Source organism: Diospyros lotus, chromosome 14 (genome assembly GCF_014633365.1).
Source record: "Diospyros lotus cultivar Yz01 chromosome 14, ASM1463336v1, whole genome shotgun sequence".
Taxonomy (NCBI): domain Eukaryota; kingdom Viridiplantae; phylum Streptophyta; class Magnoliopsida; order Ericales; family Ebenaceae; genus Diospyros; species Diospyros lotus.
This window is the reverse complement of record NC_068351.1, coordinates 32,864,691-32,887,613: the sequence shown is the minus strand read 5'-3', so window position 1 is coordinate 32,887,613 and position 22,923 is coordinate 32,864,691. Positions and strand designations below refer to the sequence as shown.

General features: G+C 37.1%; 1 protein-coding gene across 2 annotated transcripts; it reads right to left on the bottom strand.

The window, feature by feature from the left end:
* Window positions 1–978: 978 nt before the first annotated feature.
* LOC127789937 (transcription factor GTE10-like) lies at window positions 979–20,865 on the bottom strand. 2 transcript variants are annotated; one of them, XM_052319046.1, is made up of 11 exons: window positions 20,463–20,865; window positions 18,776–20,122; window positions 18,615–18,663; window positions 18,333–18,488; window positions 3,059–3,132; window positions 2,844–2,892; window positions 2,644–2,721; window positions 2,449–2,564; window positions 2,283–2,349; window positions 2,047–2,177; window positions 979–1,942 (listed from the first exon to the last, which is right to left on the bottom strand). In XM_052319046.1, the coding sequence occupies exons 2-11, from the start codon at window positions 20,102–20,104 to the stop codon at window positions 1,667–1,669; spliced, it is 2,325 nt and encodes a 774-aa protein (XP_052175006.1). In that variant the 5' UTR covers window positions 20,105–20,122; window positions 20,463–20,865; the 3' UTR covers window positions 979–1,666. The 2 variants fall into 2 exon arrangements, with proteins under 2 accessions (XP_052175006.1, XP_052175007.1); XM_052319047.1 differs by having other exon boundaries at window positions 18,776–20,865.
* Window positions 20,866–22,923: the final 2,058 nt, after the last annotated feature.

Genomic DNA, 22,923 nt, shown 5'->3' with positions numbered 1-22,923 from the left:
GCAAAGTGGGCCGCTGCTGCTCTCTCCCTGATCGCTCGTCTCACTTCCATGGTCGCCGCCCTTATCGCCTCGTTGCCATCGCCGCCTCAAGGTGGCGTCGGTGCAGCGAGGCGAGGCGACGATAGAGGCGGAGGCGACGCAAGAGCAACGAGGCGATGGGCGTGAGGTGCGACGGCGCAGCGAGACAACGGTCATGGAAGGGAGATGAGCAACGAGGAGAAAGCAGCAGTGGGTGGGGGCAAAATTATCTTTTTGTCCTTTTTCTGTAAGCAGCATAGTAAGCCTGTCAAGTGATGCAAAGGAATAGCTTTTATATTGTAAATATATGTGGTATGGTATAAAATATTTGTTATAATAGTATTTGTTAATCAAGATATAGATCGAAAAAGATAAGATATGAAAAGTATTTTATACTTTTATTTTTTTTAATGTGTTTGTTAAACTTATCTAATGACTCTTAAAAAAAAAATCACGTGATTTTTTATTTGAATTTTTAAAATATGTTTATCTCTCTCTCTTAAAATAAATATATCTTGATCTTTACAAATAAAAAAAAATAACACTTCTGTCCTCCAATACATTCCAAAAAATTTAATAAATAATTTGATAAAAATCTTAAAATATTTTTTAATCGTATCTGAACCATTCTATATCTTAATTTAAAAAAAAAATAAACTTTATTTTAATACAACTTTATCTTACTAATTTTACCAAATACATATATAAAATACTATGCTATACTATAAAAAAAATTCTTATTTAATATCAAAAATATTATTTAAATACTTAAATTTGATACTTTTCCTATACTCTACATTGATTATAACACTTAACGCAATACGAGATATTAATACAGAAAGTCAGGACTATAAGTATCAAGTTTCAATACCCCAATAACATTTCTAATTTATTGAGACAGACTTCCACTCAAAATCATTGTGATAGCTGAGAGAGTTGGTGAAAATAAATGAGATGACATTAACTTAAATAGTAAATAGTAAATAATCATTAATAACTTTTTAATATATTCCTTGGGCAACATCATCCAACACACCACCTCATACCTAACATAAATAAAAACAATTCTAAGATTCACTAATGGCCACCACAAGATGAAGTGATCCATCTTGGTACCTGTAGTAACCTAAGCAAACAAAATTGCTATCAGATCATTTGATCAACAAAATTACTGCTACAAATATGAAAAAGTTTACTTTTTTACAGCTACACCACCACCAACAAGAAAGAACCCAAAAAAACAAAACAAAAATTCCGAATTAATACAATTCTCTACCCCCTCCCCCCCCCCCCCCCCAAAAAAAAAAAGAAAAAAAAAACCAAGAAAAATCCACAACCTACCATAACACCATACCAACTTCCTTGGGGCCCAAAAAGGGTCTCGGAGAAGAGCTTCCCATACTTGTTTATCTCATTCAGCTTTGCATGACCGGTCCAGAGCCAGATCCTGCTGCTGCTGCTGCTGGTGGATCGATCGGCTTCCCCCATTATAGGCCGCCTTGTCTTTTCTTTTCAAGCTCAATAAGTTCATTGGAAAGATTACGCCGTCTCGATGAACACAAGGTACAGGAAACACAGGGCATACATCAAGCCCCGAGTTCCAAGTTTAAAACCACGCACCCCCCTTGATATTAAGGGGAAAAACCGATCAATCGATCTCGCCTTCCTCTGTGTCGTTTCCTGCATCTGGCAAGGGGTGGGACTCGCCTTCATCTTCCTCTTCGTCGTCCACTTTCATGTACAATCCAAGTTGCTCCAAGGGATTACTGCTCCCCTGGAATTTGAAACTTCCCAGGGCGTTTTGAGAATGTTCTGGGCTTGCATCATCCACGAACCTCGCCATTTCATCAGCTGCAGACGTCCTAAGCATTTCTAGATCTTCCATAAATTGACAACCCTCGTTAATATCGACTGTCTTCTCCATCTGCAATAGGAGAGAGGGAAGATTCAGCTGCATTTGTTGACAATGATAGAGAGTCGCAAATTGCAATTGGCTTCAGCCTTCCATCCTAATGAATCTGCTTTTACCTTTTGTAGAGCCTGGCGTGCCGCTGCTCTCTCAAGTTCTCTTTTTCTTTTGGCTTCAGCAGCAGCATCTGCTTCAGCTTTCCTCCTGGCTTCTTCTGCAGCCTTGGCTTCTGCCTGTAATCGAGCTTTTTCTGAAAAATCCACAAAGGCACATAATTAAAAATTAACGAAAATGCAATTATGAGATCTTTGAACATCATTGGCATAAATTGCATCGTCAATTGCAAAATTATTACCTTCTCTTCTACGCCTCTCAAGCTCCTCTCTCTCAAGACGCAATTTCTCAGAATCCTGCTTTTCACCCTGTACTTGACGTGTCACATCATTAATAACCACATAACCGAATAAAACTCACCTGACACATGAAACTGGCTATTTAACAATGCCAAGATTGAAACCAACCTTTTCAAGGGTCTTTTCTTGAGCTTTAAGGATGGTGTCTGCAAAACGACTTCTTAACAGAGCAGCACGATAAAGCTTTTCCGGGGAGACTTGCCTCCCAGATGGAGCACTCTCCCCTAAAATGGTATAGCATGATGCGTAAGATGATGCTGCAAAACTAACAGCATACAGTTTCTTCATATTTTCATTTCTTACCCTCGAGACCTTTCACATCAACAGTAAGTGCATTAGGCTGGGAATTCTGCTCAACTTTGCTCAGCCCATTTAACAAATCTGTAAAATAAAAAGAGAATAGAAGAACCTCAGATGAGTTACAAAAGAAACAAGCTAGCACATTTTGTTCTGAAGCACAAGCAGCAAACAATTGTACTGAAGAATGCCAAAATCTGGATCACCTTGATCATTTTTCTTCTGGTCTATATTGGCTCCAGAATCTATGTCCTCCTAACATGGGGGCAAAAAAAAAAAAGCGCAACATAAGAAATTTACCATACTAAAATACATATGAGCAGTAGCAGACAGTAAAAATGCATCAATATTTAACCTTCAGCACAGAACCTAACAATCAGGCACTCAAGTTCCACTTAATTAGAGCGCTATTTAAATGTACCTTTGTACCCACTGCTAGAACTGGAGCTCTAGGACCACCATCTGATTCACTGCCAGAACTGCCTGAATCTGAATCTGGAACAGTTTTACCAAGACAATAAGAACATAAATGAAAATAAAAGACATTGAGAAAAGTATAGTTATTAAACACGGGATGAAAGTTCAATTGGCCCTTGTACTTTTCGCTCCATCAGTCATAGTGTGAAAGTGGACCACTGAACTACAAGGATTCACAGAGCACCATAAATAAAAAATAAACACGTACAATATTTGGTGTTTCACTTGATAAATTACATTTAAGCCTCCTTTGCAGGATTCCTCTTTTAGATGACAAGGAACTCAAATTCAAAAGTACATATTTAACACTCGAACGCACATATACAATCATGGAGTATCATCATCATTAACTGCATCTTGTCCTAAATTGGGGTCAGCAGCATGGCATTCATAATGGCAATTGACTTCTAAAAGTCATTCACAATGCAACTCCATGCAAGAGAAATGTGGCAAAATTTTATCTCAGATGCCTTCCCAAAGACAACCCTCTAGAGACAGAGTGATGAGATAAAGTTGCAACACCATCTTATATGGAAAAGTTTCATGAGATTGTGGTAAATGAAGATAGCTGATATCATCGTCTTCCATGACAACCAATCTCTATATGGAAACATGACAGCAAACACGGAGCATAAACATAAAAACTGGGCATATTTAATGCACAAAGCACACAAAATAATCAAGGAGCATCACAAAATCCAACACCTCACAAAACACAATCACTAGGTTTTACACATTGCAAATAAAACATAAGATGCCTTTCCATGAACTCTTTTCTTAAGATGACATGGAAAATGCCCAATACACAAGCATATTGAACCCACATCTAAGAAGTAAAATCTATCCTATGCATTCGCAATTTACAAGTCAAGTAAGCCTGCGTTTAAGGTTTATGGTTCAACAAAAAATATTTTCGAATTTAGGGTTGACCCAAAGTTCACACTCCACATAACTGGGCCAAACTGTGAGTTGACTTTGTATGATACTGATACATTGTAGGTGCTTTTGAAGAAGTATATCTATACAACCACATTTTTTTAAGGAGCTCCAGGAGGGTAAGCCTTTTAGCAATGGTAAGGTCACTCCTTTGTTACCAAAATATCATAAGTTGGAGTTGTGAAACTAGCCTCTTTGCAAAAAAAAAAATGTAAGAATACAAGCCCGGAAATGCAGGGAACCTTGTGCATTGAGGACGGCTCCAAATGCCCGCTATAAATGAAAGAGGCATCAAGCAATACAGCTCATTAACAAAAGAAGGGGATAAAAACTGAGTCTAAATTCATATTATATTTTGTTTCAAAAGGCAGTTACACAACCAAAGTAACTCAGGTACAGCTGTATAAATCCAGATGGTACCCACGAAAACCTGAAAAAAATGCAAGCCTAATATTCAAGAATGACTTGAAACAATATCAACTATAGAAAAGAGGTAGAATAATTTCCAATTTAAACAAAAGGTTATTTTGAGGCTGATAAGTTACATATTTTAGTTGTGAAAATAACCTCTTTCAAAGGCAAGAAACAGTGTATAAAAACAAGTATCCCTCACCAAATTGGGAAGCCTCATGCACCAAGAACATACCCTTTTAAACAAAAAGGTTATTCACAATCTTGAAAGGCCCAATTATCATGCTCGCCTCAAAAATCCATCTCAAGACATCATGCACAATCAAAATTCTTTTACCCATGTGAACTCCAGCGCCTCCAGAGAAACAAGATCCCTAACCTAATGAATATTTTGACATCAATTCTAGACACTGACAACAGTTAGTTCAAGTGTAACCCTGTCAGCAATACACTGTACCCGCCAAAATAAGATAGGGTTGCCACATCCCATATAGTGTTAAATTCACAAATATTCTCACATTTTCACAGAATAATGCAAGTAAAGAAATTGGACCAGAGGCTTAAGATTATTAGACCATGAAGTATTAGAACTTTGACAAGAAAATGTATGAAAGTGATCATGTGATGATCAAGAGAAGAATCAATGTCATTTAGCTTCCAAAGATTAGATAGATTGGCATGTTTGCGACAGTAATAGGCAGGGAAAGATCATACAAGATACGGATAGAACAATATTGATTTTAAAGGCTGTGGGTAAGTAGATGTTCAGTGGCCGTGAGATAGGATCATCATAATTAAAGTTACTCTAGTAGAAAAGATTCTAAATTGTCAATGCACATGCACAGAGATAAAGGCAATTTTTTAGAAACTTACTAGGATTGTTGCAAGGGATGCCTAAAGGGGAAATACCATTATGAAGATGAATTAAACAGACACGTGAACAGAAGTGAATAGATATAGAATGTGAATAGATATAGAAATGTGTATAGAGGTTATGGGCCTTATGGCATTGAAGAAAAATTAACACCCCCCTGGCAGCTAATATATTTCAGTTAACATAGCATACAATCTCATGGCAGCTAATGCCACTTTCAAGAGTTGGGATAAACATTAAATCACATATAAAAATAGCTTATTAACTACCTAAAGAGATCTCATGCTTTTAAAGCTAAAAAGATAACTTATAGAGTGTGTGATGAAAAAGATTAAATAGTAAAATGTGAGGCTAATTCAACAATGAATGAAAAGACTACTACAATAAATCGTGGTAATATAGTAAGAAGATACTGGGGAGGGAAAACAAAAAAGAAAATTAAAACCACCAGAGCTTGCTATAATATTTTCCATATTAACTATTAAAATTTTTTGAAGATGTATATTTTCACTTATAAGGAATCAAAGAAAGTAGTCGATGAAAAAAGAGTTGGAACGTGTGAGATAATTTATATCAGTATGACATGAGAAACCAAGGAAAGAAATTAGAAGGCAAAAAGAAAAAAGAAATTTTAAACCAAGTACATAAACTACTAGTCAAGGGTGCAAATAGTGCCAAATGGAAGGAGTATTTCTTCAAAGTATTAAATAAGTGTAGAAAAAACAAATATAACATTAGAAAGTCTTAGTAATTTCGAAAAAATATGAGAATTGCATGTCCTATAAATATATCTTCTCGAAAAAGGTTCCCTTTTTTTTTTTGGGGGGGGGGGGGGGGGGCAGACCACTCTCCTGTCCAATTATAAGAACAAAATAATGTCAAAATATGAAAAAATAATTAAGGATCAAAATTTAATAAGCTGTATTATGAAACTTTTTTTTTTTCCTGTTAAGTTAAAAGAAAAAATGTCACGACCTCACCCTTTGATGCGGTCACCAATCAAGACTCGGCCCAAAGCCGACCCAACCAAACTGGAACAGTATCACCAAAATAGTAGTGTTATAATATTATTTTAATACTTCTTAAGTTTTAGAATTCTACTTGATTTAAGATTCTACTTTATATTTCTAATTGATTTAGGATTCTATTTCATGTTTCTACTTGATTTAAGATTCTACTTCATGTTTGATTGGGGTTTTATTTTTATTAAGATTGTAGTTGACTTTTATTTAGAATTTATTTCTACTAGAATTCTAGTTGGATTTTGTTTTCCAAATATTAGATGGATTTGGATTAGCCAAATATACTATAAATATGCCTAGAATCTAGAATTTGTAATCAAGTTTTTCTTAATTAAATTTCAGCAACCTATTTGGGTTTTCTTAGCAAAACAGTCTTGTTTTTGCGTCTTCTTGAAAGCCAAGCTTCGGCCATTGAAGTTTGCTCTTTCAAGGGTTTATTTTGGTGTGTTTTCTTCACACTCGCGCTACACGCTACGTCAGATGGTATCAGAGCAGTTCATCAACCAATCAGATGGCCAATCTTGAAGGTAACGGTAGCAACCAGCCTCGTGACTGTGATCAGGGGTTGTCCGCAGTTTGGAGAGCAATCGAAGAACAGCGGGAAGTAACTTGTAATATCCAGCAACGATTGGAGCAACATAGCAACCAATTGGGCACCTTACTATGAGTTGACAAGAACCTGAATAATGGGGTGAATCAAGCCGGAGCGGGAAGACCACCCATTAATCATGTCCTTGTTAATCCTAGAAGACCAGTGATTGAAGATAGCGATGAAGAGGATGATTTTGGTCGAACAATAGCTAACCCTAGTGGTAGAGGGGTTAGGAGGAATGCGCATCAGCACAACCACTGGGGCAACGATGAATATAAACTAAAAGTTGATATTCCTACCTTTAGTGGAGATCTTGATATTGAGGGGTTCCTGGATTGGATCACTGAGGTTGACCGTTTTTTCGAATACATGGAAATCCCAAATGAACGACAAGTAAAGTTAGTGGCTTACAGGTTGAAGGACGGTGCTTCTGTTTGGTGGGAACGATTAAGAGAAATGAGATTGAGGGAAGGCCGACAGCCGGTTCAGACATGGAGATGAATGAAACAGCTGTTAAGAGGTAGGTTTTTGCCCCCTGACTATGAACAATATATGTTTTAAGCTTATTTTGTGCACAGGGAATGAAGAGTGTGAATGAATATACCTCTGACTTTCTGCGATTGGCGGAGAGAAACCAATTGTCAGAAGAATGGATTGAAACCTGCTATTCGTGATAAAATTGGGGTTCAGATGGTTCTGAGTGTGTAAGAAGCAAGGAACTTAGCTTTAAAGGCTGAGTTAATGTTGACTGAGAGATCTCGTAATGATAACTATCGTCAGTATAGTGGGAATAAAAATAAACAACTAGCTTTTGATAAAGGCAAGTCGGTTCAAGGAGCGCAACCCTCCAATCCAACCCATACAGTCAACTCTAATAAGGCTACAACGGGGGGAAACATTCGAGGTACTACTTCTAATCTTCCAAAATCCCCTAATCCTTATGCAAAGCCTATTCTTTTAAAATGTTTCAAGTGCAATGCGGTTGGGCATCGATCTAGTGATTGTCCAAGAAGGAAAACAGTTAACATTGTAGAAAAGGAAGAGGAAGATGTTGCTGAAGAGGAAGTATATTGCGAGCCTGATGGGGAGGATGACGAAGAAGATTATGGACACGGGCAATATACCTGTGTAGTGAGGAAGTTAATGCTATCTCAAAAGAATGAAGATACTACTCAATGGCATAAGCTTTTTCGCACGAGGTAGACGGTGAAAGGAAAAATCTTTGAGTTGATTATTGATAGTGGAAGTCAGGAGAACATCATAGGAAGAGACGTGGTGGCAAAGATGCAGTTAACTCCTGAAAAACATCCAAGCCCTTGCATGATTGGATGGATCAAAGAAGTTGGTGGCATACATGTGGATGAACGTTGCAGGGTGCCTTTCTCTATTGGTAAGTACTTCGACGAAGTCTATTGTGATATTGTTGATATGGATGCTTGCCATATTTTATTTGGGAGGCCTTGGCAATTTGATGTGGATGCTAAGCACTCGAGTAGGAAGAACACATATCAGCTTGAGAAAGAAGGTGTGCGTTATACTTTGTTACCCATAGTGGAAAAGAATCAAACTAAAGCTTCTAAAGTGGAGCTTGATTTCGAAGATTATGTTGTCCCAGCAATTTCAACGTTTGCAAACTTAGGTTTGATTTATGCTGCTAACATAACAGAAACTCCAAGGTTATTGACTCATACTAGGGTATTTTCCAGTGCCGATGGCTTAAGCATTGCTTCGCAACCCAAGGATGGTGGTGTTTCCTCTTATCAACCTGCGACTGTAAAGGAGATGGAGGTCATGGTAACAAATCCTTCTATAGTTTATTCAAGCTCTGGCATGGTTGAATCTAAGGCAATAAGAACATATTCACCTTCACAATTGCAAAAGCAAGATGGTCACATGGGTCTCTTTGTGGATAGGGGTGTTGGATCTCCTAGGCTAGTTAACTCAACTGCTGCTATAACTGATCAAGTGCTTAGACCAAAGGAGGATTCAAGCATCAATATTTTAAGTGATGGAGAGACTGCTGGTAGTCATGGAATAAGCTTTTATTCGAAACAGTGTAAAAGAATGCTTCTCCTGGCAAGAAAAATCTATGAATGAATTTAGAAGCCGTTGAGGAGTCAAAATCAAGAAAGCTAATGAGAGGAGAAAGACTTGTGATAACATCTACCAAATTAGAGAAGCGCTCAAGATGGAATATTCAACCTCCTCAATCTAACAGTAATAATACAGTAATAATATAATGGAGGCAGAGGGCAACAAACATAGCAATGGTTGGACCCATGCCAATGCAGATATGGCTAAGAAGGGGAGGAATGTCTTTGTTCATGTTCCCTTAGCAGAAAAGTTCAAGCAGTTTAGGAAGGTGTCAAGCAAAGGTTGCACAAATAAGAAGTACATGGCAATAGCTGACAAGCATAGAGAACACAAGGTATTTGAGATTGAAGATGAAGTCATGATATTCTTGAAGAAGGAACAGATTCCAGCAAGACAACAGAACAAACTCAAGCCAAAGAAGTATGATCCTTACAAGATTACAAAGAAGATAAATGATAATGCTTATGTTGTGGATTTGCCTAATCATATGAATATTTCCAAACATTCAATGTGGCTAATCTCTCTTTGTACTTACCGGATGTGGATTTGTCCAAACAGGATCAAAATTCGAGGTCGAATTTTTTCTCAAGTGAAGGTGAATGATGCGGTCACCAATCAAGACTCGGCCCAAGGCCGACCCAACCAAACCGGAACAATATCACCAAAATAGTAGTGTTATAATGTTATTTTAATACTTCTTAAGTTTTAGAATTCTACTTGATTTAGGATTCTATTTTATATTTCTACTTGATTTAGGATTCTATTTCATGTTTCTACTTGATTTAGGATTCTACTTCATGTTTTATTAGAGTTTTATTTTTATTAGGATTGTAGTTGACTTTTATTTAGGATTTATTTCTATTGGAATTCTAGTTGGATTTTGTTTTCCAAATATTAGATGGATTTGGATTAGCCAAATACTATAAATATGCCTAGGATCTAGAGTTTGTAATCAAGTTTTTCTTAATTAAATTTCAGCAACTTATTTGTGTTTTCTTAGCAAAACAGTCTTGTTTTTGCGTCTTCTTGAAAGCCAAGCTTCGGCCATTGAAGTTTGCTCTTTCAAGGGTTTATTTTGATGTGTTTTTTCACACGCGCGCTACACGTTGTGTCACCCTTACAATAGGAATTACTCCTAATCCAGTGGGAATTGAGGAGCGATTCAAAGGATAGAATAGAGAAATTGAGAGAGAGCGAATCAGAGGGAGAGAGAACAAAAAATGGAAGGAGAAAAACAGAATTCGATATTCTCATTCATGATTTCATCTGTGGAAAGGAGTGGATATATAGGCCGTTTGGAGGAGATATTCTCTTGTCAGAGGTGGGCCCACACCTGGTACAATTCTAACAAACTATATTCCTTCTGCCTCCCAATACACATGGCCGGCTCTCACTCTAATATCACTAATACAAAAATAACAAAGTAAGCAATGCTTAGCCCACAAACTATTACAGGAATAAGATAAATGCAAAATTTAAAAATGGGATGGAAATAAGGTGCTGATAACGGATCATTTCTTGATAAAAAACTGGATTAATTTGCTGTCAAACAAGTTAAGAATGGAAGCTATCAACTTACAAAGGCTTTTGTATAGAGTGCTTATAAACTTTAAAAAGGGTAAATTACACAAACCACTAAATACTAATAGGAAAAGGAAACTTTTCCTATTCCAATTCTAATTATAACTAAATACTAAATAAACAATAAATCAAAAGAAAAAAAAATTAAGAGTTGGCAGCCAATAAAAAAAAATAAAGAAATCTGAAGAGACTATCAAATCAAAGAGACTCTCAGCTCTCCCTTCAAACGGCAAATCTCCTCCTTCAAACTTACTGCATCATCTAACTTTTGTGATACTTATATGCCGGTTGCTAAAATATGATGGGATGCGCTTTGCTGAAATTTACAAGTATATAACTTATTTTAATAGTTTTTTAGTTAAAATGAAATCATATCCACGTTTCAGCTCAACATGCATTTTCATGATATCCAACATCAACTAAATACTTTCAACACACAAAATAGTGTGTTCACACTTCCTAGATCACATCTACATATAAGCATGTCCTGTTCATTACCTGGGGCATGCTAATGTGAATGAACTCTCTAGGCACATGTTTATTGACCAAAACTCTCATAACTTTTAGCTCGTGAGCACACTTGGTACATAAAATCCAGTGGACATAATACTTGTATAGATAAAAACTACAATCAATGTAGTTCCAAATTCTGAAAGAGACAAGAACCACACTCCATAAAATCAAGTAAAACTGTTTGTATCCTTCAAATATAATAAGGTGAAACAAGGAAACGATCCCTGATCATACAAAACAGAGCCCAAACAACAATGGCAAATTTAAAGGAGATGATATGAAAATGCTAGTGAGGCAATCAAAACAAAGAACAAGGAAGAAAAAACAAAGTTAAATAATCGCATTTGTAACTAAGAGTGGAAACCAGCCTTAATTGCTGAACTCAATTGGCAATTAATTGAAAACATGCATAATTTCAAGGTTAGGATATTCGTACAATAAGATTGACTGGCCTAGGTGGGCATGTTCCTCTCTTTCTATGATTTAGTAAGCTTTATAAAACATTTGTACAAGGTAGGTTTTGATAGTTTTAAGATCTACGTGCATACTAGAAAGTGTCTTGTATCATGACCCCAATGCAAGTCCATCAATCATCCAAAATGTGTTCATTGTTGGGACGCATTTCCCACAATTATACACCCATTCAACTGATAGCTCATTTAAGAAATAAACTAGATGACAACAAAGATATTTTGCAATTTTAATAAAATACTGAAAACAATAATTATACTGCACAAAAATATCCTATAACTTGATTTCAAATAAACTTTTTTGGTTCTTGAATAAATATATATAAAGTATGTCCTTTTCTGGTGCTCTTGTCATGTCATGTTCTAATTTTCCAAAAATTTGCCACATTGGCACTGACAGCATGCCTCATATCTTTTCATAAGTTTGGTCAAACCCTAACAGTACAAGGGGTCCTTCAATTCTCTAAGGTATAACATCGACAGTGTATAGGTTTTAGATAAGGAAAATGCTATTTGTACAGGAGCTTTTGTACAGAATGTTTACAGAAATGATATATCGCGATATATTGACAATCAAAATATCGCGATATTTCGTGATATTTTGATCTTGTTCATCCCCTTCTCCCTCTCCCCCCTTCCCTTGCCGCTGCAACTTCGCCTCCACCTACTCTCGCCTCGCCGCTGCAACCTTCGCCGCCTCGCCCGTCACCTCTACTGCCTCACCTCGTCGCCTCTGCTGCCTCATCGCGTCGCCTCGGCTGCCTTGCCGCCGTGCCTGGCCTCGGCTACCTTGCCGCCGCGCCTCACCTCGCCGCTGGGGCCGACGGTGTGAGAGGGAGAGCGAGAGAGAGACAGAAGGAGAGAGAGATGCTGCATTTAGGGCATTTGGGTCATTAATTGCAAGGGCAAAATGGATATTTTGATTGCCCTATAAATGTTCTGTACAAATAGCATGACCCTTTAGATAATTTCTTGAAGCTCTTAGTCTTTCCCAGGAAGAAGCCTACAGGATCATGATGCCCATAAACTTCTATTTTCTTCTCATTTCTTGTCAGCAGCTAGGGTTTCCCTAGGTAACAGGAAACAGCAACAAGAGTATTGTTTCTGTATGGGAAAGATGGCAGCTGATATGGATGAATGATTCAATCATTGATTGGTGATTGATTATATATGTTTCCTAGATTGATTGACTGTACATATTGTTTACTAAGAGTAAAATTGTATCTTACAGATTAGTTTATGTTTCCTATCTTGGTTGTATCCTAAATTGTATAGATCCTAGGATTCTTTCTTAAAGTTAGTTGTTTCCTAATCTTGTAAAAAAGCTTATATAAATCAAGCTTTTCTTGTGAAAAAATGAGACAGCAAGGTTATTTTTTCCAAAACTTAACATAATATCAAAGCCCTAGGGATTGTTTCTATTCTACAATTCTCTAGGATCTACAAAGCCTATCCGTACTAGTCTTCCCACCTTTTGTTTGTCATCCGAACCTTGGTCAAGAGACGTCTTCCGTTCAAGAACCTACATCTGATACAGCCAATTCCTACCATACCTCAAAAGTTCCAATTGCTAGAACTCAAAATGGGGCTTTGGGAGGAGAATTGCAAAGTCTCCAAGCAGCCTATCGTTTGAACGGAAAAAACTACCTAAAGTGATCACGGCTGATCCGGACCTTTCTTAAAGGGAAGGAGAAGCTTAGCCACTTGTTAGGAACGGGCCCAAAAGAAGGTGATCCAGTGTTCACAACATGGGACGAGGAAGATTCCTAAATAATGTCCTGGCTCTAGAATTCCATAGTTTCAGAGATCAGGACAAGGATATTTGGGAGGCCATAAACTTGATTTATTCCAAGGTTAAAGATGCAGCCCAAATCTATGAAATGTGGGCAAGGGTGGCAGCAACCAAACAAGGCTTCAAGACCATCATGGAGTATGTTAATATGTTGCAAACTCTATGGTAGGAGCTACATCACTACTAGTGTTTGAAGATGAAATGTAGTGAGGATGTTGCACTCCATAAGAGATTTGTTGAAAAAGAGCGGATATATGACTTCTTGGCCCACCTCAACAGTGAATTTGATGCGGTCAGAGTGCGGGATTCTTGGCAAGGAGGATTTACCTTCCTTGAATGAGGTAATCTCCTTAATAAGGGCAAAAGGAGGGAGAAGGGGTGTGATGCTAGAAGCTATCTCCGGTGAGAGTTCTGCCTTAGTGTCTTTAAAAAGTCATAATCAAAACAAAGGCCCTAGGGATGAAAAGAAACCAGTGGATAGGGATTCTTTATGGTGTATTTTTTGTAAAAAACCTTGGCACACCATAGAGAAGTGCTAGAAGCTCCATGAAAAGCCATCCAAAGGGGGACCAGCAAGGAGTCAAGTGCATATAGCAGTAGCCAACAGTCAACAGCAACTGGAACCAAGAGGATTGGAGCATGGGGGAGAGTCTCTTGAACTCAACAAGGCAAAAATTAAAAGACTAAAAAATTTTCTCGAATCTCTAGACAAAAAGGTAGCTCTCTTGCTCTCACAGGTATTTCTTCCTCCACTTTTTCCCTACATGCTTCAAAAACTTTACACCAACATTGTTGAATCCTAGACTTGGGTGGTTCAAACCACATGACCACAATTGTTTACTTCCTATAATCCTTGCCCTAGTTCTAGAAAAATTACAATGGCAGATGTCTCACTCATTACTGTTGCTGGTCAGGAGATATTCTTCTCAATGATCACCTAACCCACAAGAAGGTCCTTCATGTCCCCAAATTATTTGCTAATCTTACATCTGTTCAAAAACTTATTGAGGATAGTAATTGCAGTGTATCTTTTTATTCTAATATATGTGAGATACAGGAACAGGGCAAGAAGAGGATGATTGGGCTTGCTAGGGCTAGAGAGGGGCTTTATTACCTCGAGGAATCAGTAGGGCCGGACAAGGAGGAGTCTCTTCCTCTTGTGTTATGCCTAGCTCAGTCCAACGAGGATAAAATGTGGTTACAACATTATAGAATGGGTCATCCCTCCTTTCTTACTCTCAAATTAATGTTTCCTAATTTAGCTAAAGGTCTGGTTTTTAGTTACTTTTATTGTGTTGATTGTGAACTTGCCAAACATAGAAGGGTTTCTTTCCCTCTTTATAACAAAAGGACTGATTTCCCCTTCTCTTTAATCCATAGTGACATTTGGGGTCCATCAAGCGTTCCCAATATTTCTAGGGCAAGATGATTTGTCTTATTTGTTGATGATTGTACTAGGGTGGTGTGGTTATATTTGTTGAAAGCCAAGTCAGAAGTAAGCCATGTTTTTCCCAATTTTTACAACATGGTTAAAACTCAATTTGGGGTAAATGTAAAGCGGTTTAGATCTGATAATGCTAGAGATTTCTTCAGCCACACTCTATCCGTTTTCTTTCAACAAAAAGATATTATTCACGAGTCTTCTTGTCCTTACACCCCCCTCAACAAAATGAGGTCGCCGATAGGAAAAATTGTCATCTTCTAACTGTTATTGGAGCACTTCTTTTTCACCATAATGTCCCTCAACATTATTGGGGAGAAACAGCCCTAACTGCCACCACTCTTATCAACAAATTGCCATCTAAAACCCTAGAATCTCAAAGTCATATTCAACTATTGATGAGTCATTTTCCTAACTTCCATGTGACTAGTAATTGGCAGCCCAAGTATCCAGGTGCACGGCCTATGTTCATATTCCAACAGCCAATAGAGGGAAACTAGATCCTCGTGCCTTAAAATGTGTATTTATTGGATATTCATCTACACAAAAAGGCTATCAATACTATCATCCTCCTCCAAAAAAATATTTTGTATCTGCTGATGTTACTTTGCTAAAAATGAGTCATACTTTAGATCATCAACTATTTTAGAACAAAATCAGACCTTGATTAATAGGGATTCCTCATTTCTTCCTGACCCTAATATGCTATCCTTGAACCCATCTCCTAAATGGAAGGACTCGGCAAACATGACACCTGAGAAAGCTTCACCTTCTGCTCCTCGGCCTATGTAGGTATACTCAAGGAGGAAGAAAAACGAATCTAGTCCTATGCAAGCTCCTGCATCCCCTACAAGTCCTATATGTTATGCGGTCTCTACAAGCAAGACTAGCACTGATATTCAGAGTCATCACCAGGTATTCCTATAACCAATTCTCTTGATATGACTCATATGAGCTCTACAAAACCTACTGAAGCTATTGTCCAGCTAGATACCTATGACTTTGATTGGCCCATTGCTCTAAGAAACGGGAAAAGAACTTGTACCAAACATTTGTTACACCTATTTCATTCCTTTTCTAAGTTGTCTCCTACCCATAAAGCCTTTCTTACCAGCCTACATACCATCCCTATTCCAAAAAGTTTCTCTAAAGCTATAGGGAATAAGAATTGGAAGGATGCCATGGAAATTGAGATGGCAACCTTGGAAAAAAATTAGACCTGGGAAGTGGTAAAATTGCTTAAAGGAAAATATCCAACGGGTTGTAAATGGGTCTATATTGTAAAATATAGGTCCGATGGATCTCTAGATCAGTACAAAGCAAGATTGGTTGCCAAGGAATATACACAAGTGTATGGGGTAGACTATTTGGACACTTTTGCACTGGTGGCTAAACTAAATACAGAGTCCTCCTTTCGTTAGCTGCTAATCTAGGTTGGTCATTGCATTAGTTTGATGTGAAAAATGCACTTTTACATGGTAACCTAGAGGAGGAGGTATATATGGAAATACCACCAGGTTATGTAATAGCCACACAAGGGTCAGTTGTATGCAAACTAAAAAAAGCCCTGTATGGATTGAAACAGTTCCCACGAGCTTGGTTTGGGAGATCCACGAGTGTTATGATTGGCATGGGGTATAGACAAAGCCAAGCAGACCATACTCTTTTTATTCAACATTCAGCCACAGGGGGAGTAACAGTGTTAATTGTGTATGTAGATATTATTGTTATCGGCAACAACAAAGAAGGAATGGCTCAATTAAAGGAGTGCTTGTTAAAGGGGTTTGAAATCAAAGATTTGGGGAGATTAAAATATTTCTTGGGAATAGAGGTGGCTCAGTCTAGAGATGGCATATTAATATCTCAGCAAAAATATGTGGTAGACCTTTTAAAGGAGACCAAATTGCTAGGCTGCAAAGCAAGCAACACACCCATTGACCCAAATCATAAGTTGGGAGAAGCTCTAGAAGAAGATAAGGTTGACAAGGGAGTTTACCAAAGGCTGGTTGAAAAGCTAATATATTTAGCCCATACTCGGCCAGATATAGCCTATGTTGTGGGGGTGGTTAGTCAATCCATGCATAACCTAGGGGAAGTCCATCTCAAAGCTGTGTATCGAATACTCTACTATCTAAAAGGTGCACCTGGAAGAGGCATTTTGTTCAAAAAGGGAAAAGCTATGACCCTTGAGGCCTACACAGATGTAGATTATGCATGCTTTATTGTAGATAGAAGATCTACTTCCGGCTATTGTACTATATTGGGAGGCAATTTGATAACATGGAGGAGCAAAAAACAAAATGTGGTGGCTAGGTCAAGTGCTGAGGTAGAATTTCGTTCCATGGCTCTAGGTGTGTGTAAATTATTGTGGTTAAAAATTCTTATAAATGATCTCAAGATTGAGTGGACTATGCCTATGAAGCTCTATTGTGACAACAAATCGGCAATCATAATCGCTCATAATCAGGTTCAACATGATAGGACAAAGCACATTGAAGTAGATGGATACTTTATCAAGGAGAAATTGGATAGTGGGCTGATATGCACACCATACATCTCATCACAAGATCAATTAGCAGACATGCTAACTAAGGGCTTGTCTGCACCAGTGTTTAATAGGATGATAAGCGAGATTGGGATGCAAGATATACACGCCCAATCTTGAGGGGGAGTGTCAGCAGCTAGGGTTTTCCTAGGTAACATGAAACAGCAACAAGAGTATTGTTTCTGTATGGGAAAGATGGCAGCTGATATGGATGAATGATTCAATCATTGATTGATGATTGATTAATTGATGATTGGTGATTGACTATATATATTGTTTCCTAAAAGTAAAATTGTATCTTCCAGATTAGTTTATGTTTCCTATCTTAGTTGTATCCTAAATTGTATAGATACTAGGATTCTTTCCTAAAGTTAGTTGTTTCCTAATCTTGTAAAGAAGCTTGTATAAATCAAGTTTTTCTTGTGAATAAAAAAGTGAGACAGTAAGGTTATTTTTTCCAAAATTTAACATTTCTATCTACTTTTCTATGTTTGAAGTCCTTTAACTACAAAATACATGCTGCCCTTTAGTACCAAATTCTAAAATTTTTTAAGATTGCCATATCAGACAACCAATGTTGTCCCATCTCCATGTCCATATACAAGCTAAAGGACCACGATAAGCATTGTCAAATATTCATTTTTTTTTTTTTTTCATTGTTGGGGGAGGATATTAGCCACTCAAACCCAAATATGAATCTGAATACTACAACCAATGGAAAACCTAAATAAATTAATAAAGATATAAAAGAAGATAATCAACAAGAAAGAAATTTCCAAGCATCAAGTTCCTAAGCCTAAACTCCTTCCCCCCCCCCCCTCCCGGCTGGACAATAAACAGTAGCCAGATAAATACTTGTGCGCTCCAGAGATCACAAAATGGAAGATAAATCTTATAAGAGCAATATATATATATATATATATATGAAGTTCCAGAAGGAGACATACCACTGGAAGAAGAGGCTGAGCTGCTACTGGAGCCACTTGAACTACTGCATTGGCTGGTTCTAATAGCCGTATCTTTTTCTATCTCAACTGGGGGATAGCTTAAGATGGGGGGATCATTCCCACCAATGTCTACATCTTCATCAACAGGATCATTGCCTGAAAATATATGAGAAAAAGTGGGTTACATTACATGCATTACATTCATGCCTCTTGAATGTCAGATCAGCTCCTCAGTTAAACAAATTGGATTTTGGATTTAGGAGCCCAGGGACAGTAACTAACCTTTACATTGTTCAGCTGCCACATTGCTAAAACCTGAATCATGAGGAAGCTGCATCAAGATTTTCAAGAGAGAGAGGGCATCAATACCGTCAGAAATCAGTAAAATTTCCCCCAAAAAAGAGTAATGTACAGTAACTGTTCAAAGGAGATATATACACTACCATATCCCGAGGTTCAGCTCCTCCCTGCTTTTTCTGTTGATCCAGCAAAAAGTCATCTAATAGTTTTCGCAATGTGAACAAAGTGTCATCAGTAAGAGCATCAAGATCAATCTCAATCTCATCATCCTCAATTTGACTTGCATCATAACTTTGCTTTTTAAGGAAGTCGATAATACTCTCAGGCAATTCTACTAGAGACTCCAATTCTGTGCTAAGTTTAATCTTCTCCTCAGCAGTCATGACCCGCTTCACAGGTTCTTGCTTGACCTTGTTATCTATTGGTGTAATTTTCCTCTTCTTAGACGGAGAAGGAGGCATTAGATTGGGAATTTCAGTTTCTATGTGACCACTTGATGTTAAATGTACTGGCGCATCAATGCTAACAGGAAACTTCTTCTCAATCAATTTCCATCTTCGTTCAAAATATTTACTAAGTTCCACAGCCATGACATGGACATCATTTCCAGGTGGGTTGTATGTCTGTGCATTGTCAAAAGTAAGCCTCACATCTGCAGCAAAGCCCAATGGACTTGGATACTTGCTCTCTAACAATTTATTTTTCACTGTACCTAGATCCATGGGATGTTTTATAACATTGAAATAATCAGGGATCTTCAGCTTGACCACATCCACGGGACTATTAAAAACCCAAGCGTGCCCTTGAGACATCGTCTTATTCAGCAATGATTCACACTGCTTCTTCCAAGTAGCATTTGAGTTACTGGATGGCACAGCCTGCTTTACTGATTTAACGCGCCCTCCAGCAGCCTGTTTAGTAAGTGACCCATTACGACCAGGAGGAGCCCATTTCTTTCCCTTTGATGTGGGCACATCAACTGACCTTTGTAAGATTTCTACAGAGGCACGTTTCTGTCCCTCACTACAACTGCGAATATCACTGGAGGGAGACAAAACTACAGCACTGGGATTCACAGAGCCAATTTTTTTCTGAAGAAATCTAACTTGTTCGAGTTCACTTTTCAACCTCATCTCCAAACCCTTCCTCTCAGACTGTGACATCTTTGACAAGGATAGAACTTGTAAGGGAACACCAAATTGATCATAATTATCCACATTCAGATTAATGCATTTTCTTTTGGGGGCATATGAATCCTCTGACACAGTCATCTCTGTGTCAACTCGTCCTGAACTACCAAACCCTTCTGACTCAGCCACGGTCTCTATCAGATGACGATTATCTGGGACAAAACCAGTAGAATTTCCCTTTGGGAACTTCCTTGTTTTCCCCATCATCACACTATGATTTCTCTGTAGGCAAGCTTTCGATTCCCACTGTCCAATGTATTCTATGGGAACAGTTGGTGCCATAAGATCAATCCCCGGTTTCTGCACATATCAACTCAGGTTTGAATTTTATTCTCTAATACAACTCTTCAAAAACCCAATCCACACATGTTGTTTTTATTGGAAATATCTAGGTACTTTTTCAGAATGATACAAGTTTCAAATTCCTAGAATATTAAATTCCTCGATTATCTGATCAAAAGCAACGAAGCCATCCTAGCTTCCAACAAGACAACATCCAACGACGAAGTCGAATTACATATTCCATTTGAACTTACCCATTTCAATCGTCAAATTAAATAATTAATGTAATAAAAATTTGTGGAAACCAGGGAATAGGGAAAAAAGAAACAGAAGAAATTTAGAGCGGGGGAACCCTAACCTTGACACATTAGTTGAGTCAAGCCAAGCTACCAAACCTTGTATCATCCATGACGACCCTGACCCTCAAGACACTACTCCCCTTCCACTACGAGTCAGATCGAAAGCTACCAAGAACAGAAGAACGAATCGAAGTGACGGGCTAACCTAAACCCTAGATCAAAAAGATTGGCCGAGAAACGGAAAGCGAAACGAAACAATGGACGCAAGGTGGTGGGAGAAAACCCTAGACACGATTGATTCACGGGAGGAGATTCCAATTCAAAACCTGGATCTCTCGAAAGAGCCGTTGGGGCCTTGCGCGCGAGCCTCCCTTTCGGAACCCTAGAAGCGAAACCCTCCCACCGTCAACCTCCAGCTCGAAATGCGATTTCGCGAGAGAAAGGCCAATTCGTGATCGCTTCGGTTGGGCTCCTCGCCTTATATAGACCACTTGGCCCCTCGCCCGCCGCTCGATGATAAATCCTGACCGTCCGTGGAAATTTATAACAAATCCAACCGATCGTACGGCTTTTCCTTTTCCGCCGCAAGATCTAGATCGGACGGTGATCGAAACCCCTCTTTTTCCTTTCTCTAATCCAACGGATTGCAACTCACGGATCTCCGCGTGCGCTCCAGTACATGGTAGAAACTTTCTTAAAGTTTAGGTAATAACTCAATAGCCCCTTGGGTATCATTAATCCCACCACCGACTTCTATGAAAGTAAAAGCCTAGTCTGGGCTGAATTTTTTATTTTTGGTAATTTGTCATATGATTTGGGCCTTTCGCTTAAATATTTCTTGTGGTATAACCCTATGTCCCTATCTCTTACTTAAAATCAAATTAAATTAAAATTATTCTTAATTACAATCGAAATAAATTTAAAAAAAAACAAGATCAGAGCAAATTAAATTTGCTCAATTTCAACCATTATCGAATCCTCGTTGATTCCAGTAGCTATCATTGAAATTTCATTCAAAATATAGATTTGGGTTTTAAGTATAAGTTTCAACCATTACTATAATTTAAATCTAAATCTTAATTATCGTTGAAACTAAAAAAAAAAATAGAAAGACACACACTTACAAATTTTTCCATCACGATGCTTGAAAGAGAATAATGGAAGGGAAGTTGTTGCTTCGACAAAGAAAACCAGTTCTCTTGAAGTGTTCAGCCACCGAGTTTTCAATTCTTTTTATTTTCTTATTCCTTTTTATCTTTATAAGGCACAAGTAAAGCCACGTGTAAAATGACGATTGCCTTATTTACCTTATAATTTAACAAAGAAATCATGTTAAGTATGTAATTTACATTTTTTTTCTTAAATTTGCCTTTAATTGCCTCTCAACTCTATAAAAACTAAATATTAGGTATGTAATTTACTATTTTTTTTCAAAAAATCATAAATTAAGGTAGCATTTATTAAAATAAGTAAGATAAAATTTAAATATTTTTCGAACCAAAATATAAAATGGTTAAGACGAGATTATAAAACATTCCAACATTTTTATCAAATAGTTTGTTAAATTTGTTGGAATGCATTAGATGACACGTGTGTCATTTTTTATTATTTGTAAGGACCAAACTAAATTTATTTAAAGGATGAGAAAAATAAATTTATTTGAAAAAACTCAGATAATAAGTTATGCAACTTATTTTTTAATGATCGTCAGATAAATTTAACAAATAAAATAAAAATAACTTTTGTTTTAAATGTTTTTCATAATTTATTTTTTTATTTATATTTTAATTATCAAACAGCTAAATATATAAGAAATTAAAAATAAAACTCTTAACTAATAAAACATAAAAATATCGATTACAATGCATCCAATGGGGTATAATTTGTAATTTTATAAACTTTAGGAATAAAATGACATGAGTAGGGACTTTTCATAATCATCAATGTAGCCAAAATTAAATTTTCTTTCACAATTAATAAGCATAATTAGTGCTTAATGAATGCCTTCCATATTGGTTATTAATTTCCTTTAGCTTGCCAACTGATTAAAAATAAATGCCATAAATAATATGGACAATTTTCTTAAACAAAAAAATAGCATTAAATTAGCACTCATCACCTATAATTTTGTTTTCTAATTAATGCGATGTTAAAAGAATTATTAATTAATAATATTCACGCCACAGTGGACATGTGGCTCTATAAAAAGGTCAATCGATGTATCCACATCGAAATGAAAGAAATGGACTTTTATTGGTCGTAACGGATCATTTATTAAGACGGTATTTACTAACTGAAATATAGATAAAAAAAAAAAAAATTGTATTACAAACTTTTGTCATTTTCAATGTATTTGTTAAACTTATCTAACGACAATTAAAAAAAGTTAAGTGATTTTTTATTTAATATTTTTCATATATATTTATCTCTCCCCCTCAAGATAAAACATATTTTAAACTTTACAGACAAAAAAAATAACATATATATTCTCCGGTACATTAAAAAAATATTAAAATAATT